Raw genomic sequence first — 18,992 nt, forward strand, 5'->3', positions numbered from 1 at the left:
ATTCAGGCGTGTTTCAAGGCGCGTTGAGAGAGTGAGGGGCACGATAAAGTAGTGGAACGCAGGGCGTAACGAGCATGCCAATCCTGAGAGGTTCGATTTGTCAGATCGCCGAGCCGAGCCAACATGGGAACCAAGATGGAATCAGAACCCCTCAAAGAATGGATCGTGCTTATTCCCGATATCGAGGGCACGTTGGAGACAAGGATGAAGGTTCGGGAGTAAGTTCACTCTCTCACTTGGCATCCTCAGATAGGTAATGGATTTGCAGAACACACATCAAAGAGATGGTCAAACATATCGACTCCGGACTATATCAGATGGGAGGAGGTACACTGAAAGGAGATCAAGTTGGTGGAAGCGCCATTATTGCTCGTGCGAAAACTGAAGTCGACGTCATGGAGGTCCTCAAGACCGATATCTACGCCCGGAGCGGTGTTTGGGACCTCGATAAAACGCAAATGATTCCAGTGAGTACTGAATTCTCTACAAGATACGACCGAAATTCCTGACAGAGACCATAGTTCAAGTGTGTTTATAGGCGTACGTGCGTAGATGAGCAGGTCATGGGAGATCTATGGAAGTATTGACATCACGTGGGGCTCTGCATCGCTATTATAAATCCAACTCCATCCCCAGTTTCTCCTCCTTCAACCCTCGCATCTGGGAACGTCAGCATTCACCATGAAGTCCACCGCCATCATCCAGCAGGGCAAGTCCCTCGTTCTTGGGGAAGCAGAATTGCCGCCTTTGAAAGAACATCAAGTCTACGTCAAGGTTGAATATGCCGCATTCAACCCCACCGATCGTATGCCCTCCCACAAACGATATCCATCCCGAAAACTAACTGTCCAGGACTTGCGCTCGATGTTAATGCCTTTGGGGATGGGGCTGTTCTGGGCTGTGACTTTGCCGGCACGGTAGTCGAAGCCCACCCGAGCGTGACCAAGATTCAGAATGGCGATCGGATTGCAGGCTACATTTGGGGTGGTATGTTGCTGTTGCTATAGTTGAGCTGCCTAATCACAAATACTAATCCTTTCACCCGTATTAGGCGAGATCAAGGGACTAGGCGCCTATTCGTGAGTCTCCAGCTCAACCACATCTTCTCACCTCGCTGATTGTCGAGTAACAGTGATTACACCATCGCGGACGAGCGGCTATCCTTCAAGATCCCGGGCAGCATCAGTGCTCCTCAAGCGTCTTCAGTCCCCTTGGCAGCCAACACGGCATGGCTTGCTCTGTTCTCCGAGGATTGCCTTGCACTCAGTCGGGACAGCTTGGTCAAGAAGACGCCTCTGCTAGTTTGGGGTGGAAGTTGTAAGTCCCGGGAACACTGATGCCATGAAGGGACTTTCTAATGATCGCAAAAGCTGCTGTGGGAATATTCGCTATCCAGATGGCCAAACTTCATGGTATTGAAGTTGTCACAACATGCAGCCCCAAGAAGTTTGAACTGGCCAAGAATGCTGGAGCAACCCACGTTTTCGACTACAACGACCCGGAAGTTGCCTCAAAGATCAAGGCCGCAGTGCCGGATCTCCAACACGTCTTCGACACCATCGGAAACACCACCTCGTCTACAACTGCTGCTCAAGCCATTGGCAAGCCTGGAGGTGTGCTGTGCACGGTCCGACCTGGCAAGGTGAACACAGAAAATGTTCCCTCCACCGTCAAAGTCACAGATGTTTTTGTCTTCACGGCATTCCCAACAGAACACAACTATCGTGGAAAAGCTCATTGGCCTGTATGAACCCAAATCCCTGCGTGTCTTTCAGGTCTAATATGTTCGTAGGTCAAAATGGCAGACCACAAACTCAGTTCCGAACTGCATGGCCAGTTGGAAACCTTGCTTGGGAACGGCCCCTTGAAGCCGATTCCGATACGCATCCTTGGGCAGTTGAGTCCTTCTACTGTCGAAGAAGCGATGAAGGCGAATCGAGAAGGCCGCGTTTCACGCGAGAAGCTAGTATTCGAAGGCTTGTCCAAGCAGAACTAGAAATAGCGAATGGGTCAAAGATTAACGAAATCACCCTGGATGAAACTTAACGGTGCAAGGGATTGTGTACCAATGCATAGTTTCCATTGAATTATGGCCTTGTTTCTCCCTATTCTTTATTCTTCTCTACGTTATCGTAAATATGGACTCGTGGTGTAGGGTACCTGTAGGAGTATTAAGAAACCATTAGCAATCACCTTTGGGTCTTTAAATCTATCTCATCGTTTCAGGATCTCGCTCTAATTAATAGCAGAGGTAGCCAGCCTAACAGGTTATATTACAGTATCGGAGTCGTCGACGCCTGCCGACCATATGAGATGATGAGGTTTGCAAGCTATAACGCAGATGATAGTTTCGCGAGGGCTCGGGCGTGATTTCACCCTGCGACTGGAATATGCTGCAATGATAGATACCCTAATAGCTCTATGAGCTTGCATTGGCTCTATAACTAGGTTAGTTATAGTTTGACAACAGGGAGGTGGACTCTGTATCCCTCCACCAAACGCAAATCTCCATCGCCAATCACCATGGCAGGGTTCCACCCCGCCAGTCCAAGAACTGGCCCGTCTGTTCCATGCCAACCGACCCGAAAATCTCAGCCATCCTTTCGATGCACTCCTCCATGTCGTCGCGGAATTGCCCGTTGGTCATCCGAGTGGCTACGTACCCGCGGTCGAAGGCCAGCACGGCGATGTTGTCACCGTTTTGCTGGAACTCCTTTGACATGGTGACAGTCATCATGTTCAAGGCGGCCTTGGACATGCCATAGGCAAGGTCTTCGCCCTTGTTCACTGGAGGGGGTGTAAGCGGTTGGGTTGGTTGCAAGGGCATAAGACGCGGTGGGAGTACTTACAGCCGATGGACCCTGCGTTGGACAAGATATTGATGATTGTCCCTCCAGCCTTCTTCAAGTTTGGGTGACAGTGTTTGGGCGTCATGAACGCTCCCTGGAGCCAGGTCAACTTGCCCATGTAGCGAAGAGAGCTACCAGAGGGCACTCACGACAGTGTTGATCCGGAACTTTTCCAACAGGATCTCGGGGGAGTGATCGTACCAGTTGTCGGGTTCTGGGCCCAGCCCTACGACATGTCAGCTTCGTTGCATGGGGCCTGAAAAGGTGTAGGGAAGAGGGCCTGCCTGCAATGTTGACCAGTAGCCTGGATGACAGTCTTTTCATCTCCCAGATCAATCTCGATAATTCTGCTCGTGACGGCTTCCAGCTACGTAAACGGTTAGGAGGTGCTCATGCTAGTTGCGGAAAGAATCTAAGCTGACATCCTTGGTAGATAGGTCGCCGGCAGCCCTGGTAACGGGACGGACGGAACCTACGGCGTCCCAGTCCCAGGCGGCGAGAGCTCGCGCCAAATTAAGCCTGATCCCGCGATTAGCGCCTGTTGGCCGCCGTGATTAGTATCTAGGCGAGTCTATTGCTTCACCTAACTAGGCAACTCGAGCATGTGTGCAGACGTACCAACGAGGAGCACCATTCGAGTCATGGTGGGGCATTCACAAACTCCGACAGCAGGAGTGTAGGCTGTAGTTGTCGGGCAGCAGAAAAGATTTGCAACAAGGGAAAGACGAGATCCTGCTCGACAAACACCATTCATCGGAGAGCGAGGGTCTGTTAATTGTGAGGAAGCTGTGAGGTTAGAACATGGTACAGTTCAAGGTGGTCAAGGTGCCCAACTCAGATGCTCAAGGCCCAGATATGTACCGCCGCGGCGCTTAACCTGTGCCGTAAGCCCAGCCTAGAAGTGGGCGATAGCTTCATTGGTTGCTCAGCTGTTGTGCTAAGCCGTCTGATCACTTCAGGGTGGTATCGGGAATAGCCTCATTGGTTCAGTTACTGTACGTGTCGTTCGTCGCTTCACCAACTCGGCTCCCCGACCGAGTCACGGAGTGGTGAGTCCCAACCCCTGTGGATCGCCATTTGCCCTTTCGTCTCAGGCCTCAGCAGGTGGCTGGTTGACTGCGCGGCGTTGCCAGAGATTCCAGGCCATTATTTTCGAAGCGCCCTCGAGCCTGCCTGGCAGAGTCTCCACGTTTTCTTCGTCGTGCTCTTGAACAACGATCCATCTCCTGGAGAGGATACTGTCGGTGACCATGTCCCTCGCTCCTCAAAGCGATCAGCAAGCATCAGAGGCGTACCTCGAGACCATTCGGAGCTTCTCTTGCCGCTCCCAGGACGAATATCTGCACTGTGGTGCCCACTACAGCAGCTTCAAGCCGCAAGTCTTTGTCACGCTCTTCACCGCTAAGCTCCCGTTCGAATCTGGCTGCAAATCAGGATGCCCCCTTTCCTTTTGTCACGGTTGTAGACATGCTCAAAGACAGTGAATATGCATCACAGCGTCGGGTGAGACAACTTTGCACGCCGCAGGAGTATGTGGACGGTGATCAGGTCAGTCCGACTTGCGCACCGATCTTGTTTCTGCAAGGCTATCCTTCAGCAGAAAGGATATCAACCCCTAGGCGCGAGTTTTTGAGTCGACCCAGAGTTCTGGCGCCGGCATTTTGACTTTCTTCCGCCCCGTGAGCTCTGCGACCTTGTACCCTTGCCAAGCTTCGCTGGCCGCACCTGTCATCTTCGGCTTAATACAATCTTGAAGCCTGCCTCGGCAATCACTCGCGAGGAAGTGAATGCGTGGCGTGTGGAACGAGGAGATATTCTCAGCCGTTCGCATTATCTTGAACTCGATCGAACAAAGGCGACGAGAGAGTCGATCGTTCAGCGGCTTCACTTCCACAGCGAAAGCATCACAGTGGAGCAGCGGGTTTCCTTTGCCCTTGTCACAAAGAACAACAGTTGGACTGGTGAGTCTCCCCTACGGGGGAACAAGTATAGGCCATCCTATCAGGCCTTCCTCCTGGTAATGCGTGGGGCGACGTTCTGAGTCTATAGTACTCGTTTGGCTCGGCATTGGAAAGCCCTTACGCCCCGCCCTAGCATCTTGGTTAAGCAACAAATCCTTCCCGGGCGCTGGACGAGGCTCTTACATACCATCATCCAGCCTACAGAGAAGGCAGCCCTCAAACAACTAACAACGACCACTTCTGTAGAATACGATAAAACCATTGTTCTAATGATAAGCAAGTATTCATGTAGTAATATCCGTCGAGACTAGAATGGTGCTATACCAAACGCAAAGACGATTACGAGTTGTGTGAGCCGGGGAAAGTAGTATCGTGGAAGCCAAAAACTCAATCTGCGCCTGTTGGCTGGGAATCAATTAGCGCGTCGAAAGAGTTTTCGGTTCGTACCGAGTCCAAGATACTGGGACCTGGCTGCGGCACATTCCAATCACCGTTTGCGCTCTAGATGCCGCCCCGTCATTCCAGGAACTTAAGGGGCAGGCGATTCGCGTTTCTGACATGATGATATCGATGTCTCATGGTGGGAAATCATTTGATTAGTGCGGGCGGGATTCGATTGTGGCTTTGCGGAAGAAACCGACCGGACTATTAAGGTTTGAGCCGTCTTTGGAGGCCGGACTGGTGCAGAGATTAGCTCCGGAATGTTGACGGACAGAGATTATTGCCACTACCTTCAGTACTATTTCCTCGGTATTAGCATGATACAAGTCGCTTGTCCACGGCTTGATGATCTCAGCCGTGATGTTTCTCAGCTTGTTTAGATCCAGCTGCCATAATCGGGGTCTGTTTCGTTAATCAGCTTAGTCGCCCTTGATCGAGATGTCATTTCCAAATCCTAGCCCCCCTAGGGCTACCTATCGCCAATAGCTGACGCCACACTGCCGCCAATCTGGAGATGGCCGACAATAGAGTTTCGACGAGAAGGGGGTGGCTTGTGCCTCATCCGGACCAGAGAGATCTGGACTGGAATTTCACTGACCATCTCTCCTGCCACGTCCCCCCCCCCCCCCCCCCCCCCCCCCCCCCGAAAATATCTCCTCATCTTTCCCCCCAGCAACGAAATTTTGAGATGAATGTTCTGCGATAATCACCATTGAGTGATCCATCAGCTAAGCGACAGCTGGCGGGACGAGATGGTGTCAAGTCAGACCGTAATAGTGAGTAATTCCTACTATCAACATCTCCGGTCATCTCGATGGCATGTCCATAAGCACAGATCAGGCTGACCGTATCCCCACAGGGCGTCGAGTGGACCTTTATGGTCCTTGCCTACGTGTTTGTCGCTTGTCGCCTCTATGTCCGGCTCTGTATGCGAGGGCTCAGACTGTATTCGGCCGACTACTGGCTGATCGTGGGTCTGATGTCTTGTCAAGGCTTGCTAATATGCGACACCTTGACATACAGCATGAACGCTATGGATGACTTTACGATAACGAGTGTGTCCCTTGACAAGGTGCGTTTTGAGCGGGAGAGGTCAAGATATCTCACATAACGGAGCTGACTGATCCAACAGATAAGATTTGCGACCAACTACTTCTTCGACACCGGCATATACTTTCCCAAGTTCAGCATCATCGCCTTCTACTACAACCTGATCCCCCCGACGCATCCTCAGATGAGAATAGCCCTTTACGTCTTGACGTTCATCACTGGGTCATTTGCTCTTGTTACCTTCTTCGGAGACACGTTTTGGTGTGGGCCAGATCCATCTGTCAACTGGTGAGTAACAGGGCAGCCTTCATCCCTCATACGGGAAAGAGTTGAGCTAACCAACGACTCATAGGAGAAGAACTAGTGATGAAAGTTGCACCGTTTTCGCAGCCATGGACCTCATGCGCCTGAACTGGTCTCTCAACTTCATCACAGAAGTGCTAAGTCAGTTTCACCCCTCGGAACATAAGGTCCTTGTACAAGCCAGCTTAACTAATGCTTTCTTGCCTGGCTTTTAGACGTCGCATTCCCATTTCCGTTGATCTTTGATCTTAGCCTACGATCTCGTCGTGAAAAAGTCGCTCTCGGCGTCATCTTTGCACTAGGAACAATTACCATTGGCGTTAGTATTGGAAGATTTGTCACCATGCTCCATGTGAGCAACAACATCTCTATCTGTAAGTCTTCGTAGTCAAACACCAGCTTATAATCTGACTAATGGTACTAGACATCTGGGCCACGGCCGAAATTTGCATCTCGGTCATTGTCGTCGCACTTTCCGCCCTTCGGCCTCTGTTGCGAAAGCTATCCGGCATGGTTTCCACGGATCCGGGCAGCAATCTCCCTTCGGGATACAACATCTCGTCGATGAGCCAGCCAAGCAAACCATCTACCCGGACAAGGGACCTCGAGGCGTTTTGGGAAACCGGGCCCAGGGCTCATCAGAGCAGTGTTACAGCGATGGCGTCTGGGGAGCACTTAACAGGGAGCGAGGTGGAGCTGAATCGTATTGGGGGAATTTTGAGGACTCAGCAGGTATCAATGTCGAGCGAGACGGTTTCAAGTTTTATGACAAGGTAGACAGCAGATGGTACTTAGATTTCTACATACAATGACACTTCATCTTCTCTACCGTCCCCATTGCCAAGATCCTCGTCCCACTATGACTAGATATTCTTCCAACAGGACTATCTAACGCTCTGACTCATGGCGTGACTTTGAGCTTCTCGAATAAACTGCGGAACGAGCAGCGAGAATTGGATCTGCCGACGCCTCAATGCCCTCCACGCCCGGAATGGGACTGAATGCAACTGTCTTTTCACAAGTCTCAGCTTCATTCGCCTCCATCACCCTGGTAATCTTCAGAGTTCCCAGTTCGATCAAAGCACGATCTTCAGGCCAGATCTTCGTGCAATCGTCGGTAACATCACCCTGCTCAGCGACCTGGGCAACTAGTGTGAAACCAATTGGACCTTCAGACAGGATCTGTGGCAACTCCTCAAACAGAAAATTCGGCGACTTGGTCTTGAGCTCATCCTGCGTGAGGCTCTGATCACCTGCCAAAGGCACCCAGCGATACCGAATGAAGGCCGTCTTTCCCTCAGAATTGATCATCTTGAAGGCATTGATGGAGTGGAATGTGTTGTGGGCAAAGCTCTTTGGGATCGGTCGATGTTCTTGAGCAAAAGCAGCAGCAGCTGGGTGAGAGCTCGCATACTCAGTCACGGTGCCATCCCTGAGGCTCCTGAAAAAGGCCAGCACTTCCTCCCCATCTGAACCAGGGAAGAGCTTGGAGGCATGGCATATAATGTCGGTACCGAGTCGTGAGGCTGGGTCGAGGACGAAGCGGACGGCAAGACCGTGTGGGTTTGCTCTCTCGTCGGTACTTGGTAGGTCGGGGATGCCGGTGAACAGAGAGAGCCGGGCTATGACGAAAGTTGGATGTCGAAAATGCGGCGCCGTGGAGAGTTCTTTGGCTGCCTCGGTGGGAGTGAAGGATCCAGTGACGAACACACCTTTGGCATGCGCTGGAAGGGGAATCGTTAGATACGCTAAACGGATGGAAAGGGCAAGACTTGCACGAGCGTACTCCGGCGAACTTTCCAAAAATATCTTGGAGGGTATCGATCAAATTCTGAGCAAGAGTGCTAAGAGCCATTGTAAAAGATATTGAGTCGTGGCAGAACAGTTTGAGACAGAATTAAGGTGATCACGATTTCCATGAACTTGGAATCTCATTCTTTGGGCTACTTATACCTCCCTTCAATCTCACCTCATCCTGAACTCTGGGCAGAACTTTGGACATAAGCATGCTTCCGGCACTCGCTGTTTGGCCGTGATTAATCAACATGCCGACGCCACGCTTATCCCGTGGCAGCACCTGCTGATTATATGAGACGAGGAGAAAAGAGACATCTCCTCGGGTTGACAAATACCACCGATCTGATAGGAGTAAGCTGACCGCCGGCCTTCGGAAGACAGATATGCCGGTACAGCCGTTATAGCCGCGGTGACGGCCCCGCCTCCGAAATCATTTTCCGGCCCCACTCCGCCGTCTCAGGAGATGGTATTCATGCGAAGACAATATCAAGGAGTGCAGCGCTGGGGTTCGAGATAGCACTCGTTAGTAATATTCGGAAAATCACCTCTTGTTCTTCTCCCTACCATGGCGGTCCAATCACTGCGTTTTGCTCGGCTTAATGCATCTCGAATTGCCCGTGCTCCAGTGACATCAATTATCAGCCGGTCCAACTTTCACACCTCAACACGCTCCATGATGCCACAGACCCAGCCCAAGGCCCAGGACTGGTCTGCATCCCGGTACCTCAAGTTCGCCAAGCAGCGTACTCGACCCTCCCGCGATCTCCTTGCACAAGTACCCCTCAAGTCTCCCAGCCATATCCTTGATGTGGGCTGCGGGCCAGGCAACTCGACCCAGGTTCTAGCAGACCGATACCGGGGCGCCGTGGTCGAAGGAATCGACTCTTCTCCCGGCATGATTAACGAAGCGCGCAAAGCCCTGCCTCAGATCCAGTTCTCGGTCGCCGATCTGAAGACGTACACGTCGGAAAAACCGCTCGACCTAGTTTTTTCCAATGCCGTCTTCCAGTGGCTCAAAGCCGACGAACGAGTTCCCACAATGAAGAGAATGATACAATGGCTTCGCCCAGGAGGAGTGTTGGCGATCCAGGTTCCAGACAACTACCTCGAACCATCCCATATCGCAATGCGCGCTGTCGCGAATGAGGGTCCCTGGGCTAGCATCTTGGGACCGCTCCGTCCAGCCCTTGACCAATTCGCTACACCGCAACAGTTCTACGATGAACTAAGCCCACTATGTTCATCTGTTGATATCTGGCATACTCTCTATCAGCATCCCCTGGACAATCATCAGAGTCTCGTGGAGTGGGTGAAAGGAACCGGATTACGACCCTTTCTTAATCCCCTGGGCCCGGAAGATAGGGAGGTCTTTGCAGAGAGTTATCTTGCCAAGTTGAAGGAGGTCTATCCGGTTTCTGTTGATGGAAAAGTTCTTTTGAGATACCCACGGCTTTTCATGATTGCAGTGAGGGAATAAGAACGTTCAACCAGTGCTAAAAAGCAACGGCATGATTATGTATCAATAAAGATATCTCAATGTAAAACCTATTACGTAAACTGACGTATCTTGAATCCGACCCATCACTCCCAGTTGTCAGCACGCCCACGGTCATTCTCATTGAACGCATCAAAGTCATTGCCAAAGACGGCCTGCATATCTATGTCGCCATCAAGCATGGCATCCCAGGAGGAGACATCTAGAGGAACGTTCCAGAACGTAAGTTGACCATCTAATGGCACAATATCCGAGTGCAAATACGAGTTTGTCACCGGAATTTCGTTCCGGGCAGCAGACGGGACTGGTGGCTTAGGCACGCGGCTTAGCCGTTTTACCTCGTCTGACAGACGGTCAAAAGCGAGTAGGTGAGGGGTTACTGCCAGCCATTTTCTTGACAGATTCTGCAGCATTCTTTTGCAGTTGTCCATGCCTTGAATGATGATGGCCGATTCGGGGCCCATTTCGGTTAATTCGCCTTGACCAGGTTGTAATAGAAAGAGAGGGATATAGATGCCGCAGTAAAGTAGAGTGAATCCCGAGCGAAGGACGTCCTGCACATGTGTCCTTGAGTATAATTGTTAATTCTGATTCATCCGCATGGTTGTGATGAAAGCAAACAGCACTTACCAGATTGGTAGATCGATCTTTCTGTCAAGCAAAGTCTGGTATTCATGAACAATATGGACTGCCGCATCGAGACAATACCCGAGATGGCGAATATCAGGAATAAATTGCATCCTGTTTTGCCCGGAAGGAAAAGCAAGAGACGTGTAAATGAACAGCCGCTCCCGGTATAAGTTGATGTTCAAGTATTCGACTGTGTCAAAGAGGCAGCTTGACGATGCATCGGTACTTTTCTCTTCATACAGGCTTCGCCATTCCTCCAGCTCTTGAGCGAGACCAGTAGCCAAAGCTTCCTTAGTCGCTGCTTCTTGGTTCGTGGTGGTTTGATTTGGGTTGTATAGTGTCGATCGGACTTTGGCTGATATCCTTCTCAACGCTGCTTGTCGAATCAATACGGAGACCTCGCTGCGGACACCGGATTTGGATGTGGGCAGATGTCTGATTTCGTCGAGGCAGATTTCTTCCGGCATCTGCATGTACCACAGTTCAGTAAGGAGGCAAGGGAGCCACAAGATACGTCTACGCACCTGGGCCGTAATCTCAGAATCGGATATAATGATAGGCCGCCCCAGATTGCATGCCGAGAACCTCTCTTGCACGTAACAACACCAGAACAGTCGTCTCTGCACCTGCTCAGTGACAGGATCCAAAGCTTGAACTGGCTTCTTGTGGTAACCAAGTTGAATGCAGATGCGCATTGCCTGACGTGCCAGCTTCCACTTGCTTCCAACTGCATCCTTATCAGCTAACGCCGCATAACGGGAGGCACACGGGACGGGAATTTTCCGTACTGCTAATGTCATTTAAATGACTAAACACTAATAAAAGCATGGTGTTTTGAATCTGAGCGTCACAGGGGGGTTCTGACAGAATATCGACATATTGGATCGCGGACGAATAATAGGCGAACGGGGAGACCGACGGCTGAGTTTGTCGGACGAGAGATGTTGCCACGGCAAGTATCATGAAGAGTTGAAACATGTCGTTGCGCTGCTGAATTCGTGATGTGCCTACTGCACGATTATCATAGAGCCTTTCAATCTGCTGGTAAACCTCTTTTCGTCGCATGAACGGAGAGACCTTATGGAATCCCAAATCGAAGCTGGCATGTCATAGTTGGTATCAAGTTGTGCGAAACGAGGGAGAAAGCTCACTAGAGGTCTGCAAGTCTACAAGTAACAGACAGAGGCGGCAAGTCCAATTTTTGTACTGGAGCCGACTCTGGAGGTGGCTCTTGGCGGGTGTCAACATTGAATCTGGAGTTACTTGGGAAATGCGTCGCTAGTGCTAGTGCAACCAGGTTTCCAAGGCTGCGTTAGACGTATCAGCGTCGTGACTTTTTGAGGACCGGGGAGCTAACCTGAAGAGACTCCCATCACTAGTATTCGGGCTGGACTTGACGGATTCGTCAGAAAAGTCGTCAGGAAGCCTACTGTTTCTGTCGAGAACCACCAAGTTTGGATGCTCGACGGGAGCTTCTTGCTGGCTCTGCTCACGAAGACGCCGACGAAGAGAGGCGACTTTCTCTTGAAGTTCACTCAGGTATCTAGAACAAGGTCAGTTTGCATTTAGGGCTCTTCAATGTCGCTTGCACCTTCGTTCATAATGCCGTCCAGACTTCGGATCTACTGCGACACAGACTGTTCCAGCCTTTTCACAATTCGCACACGTCAAGAGATTTGTATCACACTGGTACCCAAGTATTGAGCTTACTGACGGTTTGCTAGGTACTCGAGCTATGAACGTACTTTTAGCTTCTTGGACCTGCAGTGTAGGCAGGCACTAGTGATCTTGATAGGCTGTGCTGAGGACATCGTGTGAACTTTGCAGATGGGAGTGATAAGAAGCTGCGGACGAAATGGCCGACGTCAGCTGAAGAGAATAGCACGTGACAGGAGTTGGTGTGTCCACGGCCGCGGAGAAAGCAGTGTCAAAGAAACGGGGACCACACGTAACGAAATTGGGTTTTGCTAGAGAGCTACGGCCTACATTTTCTACGGCGGCGGCGCTATATTGATGATGTACGACGCCAGGGTTGCCAATATTTGCCAATATTTGCACGTTAAGAGGGTGGTCTTGATTCAACCCATTGAACAGACCCGAGCAAGTCCATCTCCTAACTTAAACGCAAGTACCTCCTTCATTCGTATCTGTTTAGACAATTTAAGCCAGTGCTTGAAAGCCTGTCGCACTAATACGCCTCCCGAGAAGCCCTGTACTTTACGCCGCCCTATTGCCGAAGGGCGGATCTCACTCCGAGCACCCTCGCGGAGTCAGCTCCGCCCTCAACAAGCGGCAGAATCATCACACACAATCGAAAAAATGCCGGAATAGCGGCTAGGTCAAACTTTCAAAAAAGACTTCCATATATCATGATTCCTATTCAATAAATGATCACATGCACCCGGAGGGAAAGAACCAACACTATCCACAATCTTCTTTATCCCCTGGTAACATGGCCACCACCGCCATCCGCTCCCGCTTCTGGCGTGGAGGCGTCTGCAATGCCCTTATCTTCCGCCGAGCAGACCTTCCCGCAGATAGAACAACCTGGCAGAAATTGTTCGCCAACGCAATGGGATCTCCGGATCCCTACGGGAGGCAACTCAACGGCATGGGCGGTGGAGTATCATCTTTGTCCAAGATCTGCATCGTGTCCCCGTCCTCTAGAGAGGATGCCGATGTCGACTTCGAGTTTGTGCAGGTTGTCATTGAAGATGGAGCCCTGGATCTGGCTAGCAACTGTGGGAACATGACTGCTGCCATCGGTCCTTTTGCCCTGGACGAGAACCTGTTTTCGCCTTCACCCACCCAGGTCTCAAAGCAACCCGGCCATACAACTGTCAGAATCTTCAACACGAACACCAAAAAGGTCATTGTGTCTACCTTTCCCATTGTCGGCCACCCGCCCCGGTTCCAACCCCACGGGGCTTACAAGATGGATGGTGTGCCAGGGACCGGCTCCAAAATTTCCTTGTCGTTCCTCTCTCCTGGAGGCACGCAGACCGGGGCTGTCTTTCCCACTGGACAAGGCATCACTTCAATGACCACCACTGGCAAAGATGGCGGTCTTGTCAAGGCTTCACTCGTTGACGTTGCGAATTCCGTTGTTTACGTCGACGGTGCCTCCTTTGGTATCACTCCCGGGGTCACGCCCGCTGAGCTGGATCAGATGACCGAAACCATGGAATCTCTAGAAAGCATCCGTCACGAGGCTGCATCTCTGATGGGGATGAACCCGGATGTTGCCAGTGTCCCCAAACTTGTCATCCTGTTTCCACCCCAGGGCATAAACGTCAACATCACATGTATGGCATTGTCCATGGGCCAAGCTCACAAGGCTATTCCTTTGACGTTGGCTCTAAATCTCGCTGTGGCATGTCGATTTGAGGGTAATTTAGCGTCCGGGCTTGTGAAACACACGGGAGGAGATGGCAATATTACGATCCAACATCCCAGTGGTACCATCATGGTAGGGACGGATATCAGAGGAGACGACGTTGAGAGTGCTACCATTTATAGCACGGCGAGACTTTTGATGAGGGGAGAGGTCAATGTTGATTAGTGACATGTACAGTTTTGTTAAAATGTACCTAGTCAAACACCGAGGGTCCCAAATGTCTGCAGTAGGCTTAAGCAATATAGTAGTTGGTGAGATCGTAAATCCAGAGGATGTTAATATTATGATCTTCGGGTAGAGTTGCTTAATTTGTCGATGTTCGGCTTCTCCATCACAGAACCAGTCTCACACACTCATGCAAAGCAACCACGAATACTGCCTTCAACGTAACTATCCTGAAGCACTTTCACACCATGGTTAAATTTATCTATAAATACAAAACCATATTTATTCTAGATAATAACTTCCTATCTGGCCACCGTGGACCAGGTCGCGGAAAACATAAAAGCAGTGCATCTAGAGCTCAACAAGTGTCTTGTATCTTCGATGAAGTTGAAGCAGTCAAAATATAGTGGTAGTGAGCTATGTTGGCAACACGCTTAGATCAAGGACAACTAGGATTCAGTTGGAGCTATTATTCGTGTTCAAGGCCCCTGTATGATGAAGGTCGGGGTAAGGCAGGTATGTCGTTACTGTAGCCATGACCATTTCCAGACAGCATGGCCGTGCCGACTTTCCCCACTAATCCGGGTGGCTAACTGACTTATTACTTTGCTGTTGACTACGTAAATCTTCCTTAATAAACTCATATGTCCTAATTCGGCCTCATAGTGCGCCAGGCAAATCTAGCAATTATCTAAGGTACTTTACACTTGGCCCCATTAGCTCACTATTAACCTGACCAAATAGATACTCCAGTGGATGGTATATCCATGAACAGGTCAGCCTTGAGAGTTACAGTTAAATGTCCCACGTCAGCTGCCGACCTTGGACGGCTCAGCTGGACCTGCATCCTGCAACGTGCCCCGCCTAAGCACTCTTGCTCGTGTATGCGGCACCGGCACCGGCACCTACAGCCGTATACCACGAGGATGGCTCATTTGATATCGTTACTAATTCTACCGATCAGGACGGGAATGTGGTCAAGATATCGGTCTACCTTGACTTTGTCGGCTGCGACGATAGCCAAATATGGGATATCACTAAATCTTGGGAAACAATGGTTAAGATGGGCAACGCAATCAAGAACAAGGTCAACTTCGACCAGCCGTTATGTACTGCCAAATCAGACTCGTCATTGAAGAGAATAACGGAGGTTACATTTGAGGATAAGAGAGTCCTAGTCAGATAATACAATTCTCGAATGATTTTAAGTCAAGGCTGACTTGAATGTTGTGGTTGTGTTTGTCCAGTTCATGATGATATCCAACACTACCCATGGATTCACTTGTAATGATGATCAAGTACTTATTCTAGGCAATAACCTCCTGCATAAGATCGTACGGCCATTTTGGTGCATCCACCCCATTCCCCCTGGTGCCCACGTTGTACCCAGGCTTCACCGCGCCATGCCAGTCCGCCACACCCTTGACACATTGAAACTTCTTGTCACCGAAGACACTAGGAGAATCTCGTTCTTCAAAGAACTCTGGCCTGAACAGCCTTTTACTGGCTGGACCTGACCGCAGTCTTCCGAGAACTTGGGGCACGGAAACGCCGTTGTTGTGCCAGTGTTGGTAGACCGTGTTGTCGTGCTCAGTCCAGACTTTGGCAAAGATGTCGGTTGGATATGTGCCCACGGACCGGATGAGCCATGCGCTATAGTAGTTGAGGGCGAGATCGATGCAGTACGACCCGCCACTCTCAGCACGACGCAGAATTGCCAAAAGGACGGCGCAGGAGCCGGCTATTCCTGTGCAGTAGTCGCTATGAGGAAATAGCGGCGTGACGGGATCACCATGGCCCATAGCCTCGCCGAAGGAGTGGCTGAGTCCAGTGTTCTGCCTTAACATTAGAGCTTGAACGTCTGTTTCAATAGGATGTCAACTCACCGCGTCTGCAATCTGCTGCCATCCACTCCTATCCTTCCAAGGGCCGTACCATCCGTAGCAATTCTCCCGGACATAGATGATACCCTTGTCCCTACCCTTGCACATGTCGATGATATCCTCTTGGCCAAAGCCATATTTGTCAAGCACGCCAGGCCGATAACCCTGAACAACAACATCGGCTTCCGATATGAGCTTTCGGAGCCGTTCGCAATCTTTTTGAACTCGAAGGTCTAGGCTGCAGTTCCATTTACCCCAGTTGAGGTCAGCTTGGAGGGAGACGACATCTGGTAAGTGAGGAGCAGTGCAACGCATTACACTTGCGCCGAGTTCTGCCAGACTGCGGGTGATGCTGGGACCAGCGATGATTCGCGTCAGATCGACCACCTTGAGGCCAGCCAGCGGTCGCGAGGGATTGGCTTGGGCATTTGGAGATGCGAACCAGCACGGGATCTGGTTTGTATTCGGTCGATCGTGTATCTCCCACAGACCCACATGCTCGTTTGCCCGGCCATGCTCTGACTGAAGATACTCGTCTGTCGTGTAGCAAATAGTCCCAGCTTGGCGTGTTTCATCAGTGACACGTTGTAATGTCTCACTGTCGATCTTTCCAAAGGCTTTTTGGAAGATCTCAACGCCCTGTTCATAACTCCCGACATCCATCTCGGCTGGAAGCCCAACATTTTGAAGGGTGGGAGTGGGGTTGAGAGACCCATGTGCCTGGAAGAACCGGCCACCGGCACACTTGTAAATATTCGTTGCGAGGTTTCGATGCGTAGAGGAGTTCATGCGGTGCTTGTCGCAACTCGGAAAGTACTGAAACAGCTTGGGGTTTGCTTGGCGCAAGTTGCTGGCCTGGATGTTCTCCCCTTCAGGATCGATGGTCCAGAGGAGTGTCGAGAACAGAAACAAGCTGGCATGATCGGTGTTGATGGTGATCTGATGTGGCTCGAGACCATGTCGTCGTTGAAGGATGACATCTACCAGAGCTGCTTCCAATGCTTTGAGAGAGGAAACAGCCTCGGTGAAACGCCAGTTGACGGGTAGTGAAGGGTCGTCTGAGCCGGTGAAGTTGATGGCCGCAGCTCCATTTCGAACCTCAGACGGAAGGCCGTCGGAGATGAGGGGGTTTTCGAGGATGCCATGTTTATAGACATCAGCCGCAGATTCTGGGACAGAATACGCCGTGAAGGCGGTAACATGAGGCTCTTGATCGATCGATCCCATTCTGAACAGTCCTCTGAAAAAGAGTTGCAAGAATCAATGAAGGGGAAATTGTTGAAGAGAGTGCAAATGCAAACACTGCCTTACCAATAATACCCAACGCTGACTACTGTATATCCATGTTATATCGGCCTTTGTCGGCTGTTGAGGTCGCCGAGGTCGTCGATCTCCGAGCGGCCCCTTCGGTTCGGGTTGAGGTCCGCTCTGTGGAGAAGACGGACGTCCTCCATTCGGCCCCATCCCCCAAGCGGAAGAAGCGGCACGGGGATGGAACCATTGGGCGCTCTTGGCCCCGATTGGCCCGGCCCATACTGTTACTCGACTGCAATCTCAAGCGCGCCTAGAGCCTGCTCGCACAGCTCGTAAAGAGTTGTGCGCTCCAGAAATTGTATGTTGGGAGTGGGAGTCCACTCCGGCGACCTCATGTACTCATGGATGGTCCACAACAAGGATGCATGCTCCGAGAGCCCCTGGAAAGTGAACGAGATCTCTTCAACAACTTGAGACGCATCGAGGAGCCACTCCTTAAGCTGCGGGATGGCGGCCGCCTTCTGCATTGTAGGGAGAGTTGCCCACCTAAGGATGTTGACGAGACATGCCTCAAATACGCTACATCCGACGATCCAGGGCTTTCTGATCTTTGCCCACGAGCGTGGGAACCCCCGTATCGGAAGTGGTTGAGGCGAGATTTCAGAAGGCACACTTCGCAGCTGCTTCAGAGACGACTGGACAGCCAGTTGATAGGCAAAGAACATAGGCAAAGCTGACACGGGGTCATCGGCCATCGTCTCACTCTGGAGGACAGAGTCATAGTTTGTGACGTGGTGACTATCTGCCGAGTTTGACGAGAGGCAAAGCGCCCAACAGTATAGCGCTGAAATAGATGGGAAGCTCGAGCTCTCATTGCTTGGCTGTTCTACTGTCAGATATTTGCCATACTCACACCGAGAACGTAGATAAGCAGATACCTTGTATGAGATATCCGAAGCTCGTATGCTTGGCGGTAGACCCAACGAGCGGCTGATGGAGCTGCTAGAAATTAATAACTACACGCCCTTGTTGGAAGGTCACCTACAAGTCCAGGAGGTATGCTACTTCGAACAGATGATCACCGCTGCACATACTACTCCTGTATTCTGGTAGATGAAGTTGTACTTGGTGAAGTCCAAGCACAAGACAAGACTGTATGGCCAAGTCGATAAGCTGCCAAGAACTCCCAGTACTTGGGTCCAGAAGAGAGTACAAGGTGAGAAGAAGAAGTATCAAGGTAGTGTCCCTCGAGTCATCATATGAGTACTCTTGTGACGTAGCTACCAAGAAATACTCTGTAGACGCATGGACATGCGAAAAGATAGATCCGGGCATCATTGCGGCGCCGATGGCGAGGATTAGATATAGCTGAGCAAGATGCTCTGGGCATACCCAGGAATTTGTGGGCAATAGTCGCAGAGTTTCCCATACTTGATCTTCCTTGACAATGGGAAAGGTTGTATTCATGCGAGAGAAGAAGCTGTTGATGTAGTTGGCCATTTTCTCTCTCTCGGCCTCATCCACAATCGTTCGACTTGAACGAATGCCGAGTTTTGTGGCTGACACAACCAATCCCCTGTCGCTAGTGTTTCTCGGGAGTCCACGAGGGCTACTGTTGTCGAGCTCCAAGGCCCGGCGTGTCATCTCCCGAAGACCGTACAGCTCACCTCTGTACAGCGTTGCAGTCTCGGGTTCCTTTAGGATTGTCAAATCAATCATATCAGGGCTTGCTGTCTGATGTTCTTTTGATATAAACGACTGTTGATG

The 18,992-nt window shown here is 50.9% G+C and overlaps 6 protein-coding genes and 1 pseudogene across 7 annotated transcripts, besides 1 other annotated feature; 4 read left to right on the top strand and 3 right to left on the bottom strand.

Annotated features, from left to right (window-relative positions):
• Positions 1–395: 395 nt before the first annotated feature.
• On the top strand, positions 396–1,996 carry NCS57_00937800 (PKS-ER domain-containing protein; the record flags this gene model as incomplete). The annotated part of the gene is made up of 7 exons (XM_053059156.1): positions 396–467; positions 637–805; positions 853–987; positions 1,052–1,079; positions 1,133–1,317; positions 1,371–1,744; positions 1,793–1,996. The coding sequence occupies 7 exons, from the start codon at positions 396–398 to the stop codon at positions 1,994–1,996; spliced, it is 1,167 nt and encodes a 388-aa protein (XP_052911227.1).
• Positions 1,997–6,086: 4,090 nt separating this feature from the next.
• Positions 6,087–7,381, top strand: NCS57_00937900 (annotated as a pseudogene). The gene is made up of 5 exons: positions 6,087–6,323; positions 6,384–6,589; positions 6,654–6,745; positions 6,820–6,978; positions 7,029–7,381.
• Positions 6,087–7,381: a sequence feature.
• Positions 7,382–7,492: 111 nt separating this feature from the next.
• NCS57_00938000 (Catalase domain-containing protein) lies at positions 7,493–8,612 on the bottom strand (the record flags this gene model as incomplete). The annotated part of the gene is made up of 2 exons (XM_053059157.1): positions 7,493–8,328; positions 8,558–8,612. The coding sequence occupies 2 exons, from the start codon at positions 8,610–8,612 to the stop codon at positions 7,493–7,495; spliced, it is 891 nt and encodes a 296-aa protein (XP_052911228.1).
• A 354-nt stretch (positions 8,613–8,966) lies between these two features.
• NCS57_00938100 (Methyltransf-25 domain-containing protein) lies at positions 8,967–9,878 on the top strand (the record flags this gene model as incomplete). The annotated part of the gene is made up of 1 exon (XM_053059158.1): positions 8,967–9,878. One exon carries the CDS (start codon positions 8,967–8,969, stop codon positions 9,876–9,878), a length of 912 nt encoding a protein of 303 aa, XP_052911229.1.
• A 104-nt stretch (positions 9,879–9,982) lies between these two features.
• NCS57_00938200 (Zn(2)-C6 fungal-type domain-containing protein) lies at positions 9,983–12,337 on the bottom strand (the record flags this gene model as incomplete). The annotated part of the gene is made up of 7 exons (XM_053059159.1): positions 9,983–10,463; positions 10,527–11,253; positions 11,315–11,625; positions 11,678–11,833; positions 11,884–12,069; positions 12,118–12,212; positions 12,272–12,337. 7 exons carry the CDS (start codon positions 12,335–12,337, stop codon positions 9,983–9,985), a joined length of 2,022 nt encoding a protein of 673 aa, XP_052911230.1.
• Positions 12,338–12,978: 641 nt separating this feature from the next.
• Positions 12,979–14,088, top strand: NCS57_00938300 (uncharacterized protein; the record flags this gene model as incomplete). The annotated part of the gene is made up of 1 exon (XM_053059160.1): positions 12,979–14,088. The coding sequence occupies one exon, from the start codon at positions 12,979–12,981 to the stop codon at positions 14,086–14,088; it is 1,110 nt and encodes a 369-aa protein (XP_052911231.1).
• Positions 14,089–15,395: 1,307 nt separating this feature from the next.
• NCS57_00938400 (uncharacterized protein) lies at positions 15,396–17,198 on the bottom strand (the record flags this gene model as incomplete). The annotated part of the gene is made up of 2 exons (XM_053059161.1): positions 15,396–15,923; positions 15,975–17,198. 2 exons carry the CDS (start codon positions 17,196–17,198, stop codon positions 15,396–15,398), a joined length of 1,752 nt encoding a protein of 583 aa, XP_052911232.1.
• Between the last annotated feature and the right edge of the window lie 1,794 nt (positions 17,199–18,992).

Source organism: Fusarium keratoplasticum, chromosome 7 (genome assembly GCF_025433545.1).
Source record: "Fusarium keratoplasticum isolate Fu6.1 chromosome 7, whole genome shotgun sequence".
Lineage (NCBI taxonomy): Eukaryota > Fungi > Ascomycota > Sordariomycetes > Hypocreales > Nectriaceae > Fusarium > Fusarium keratoplasticum.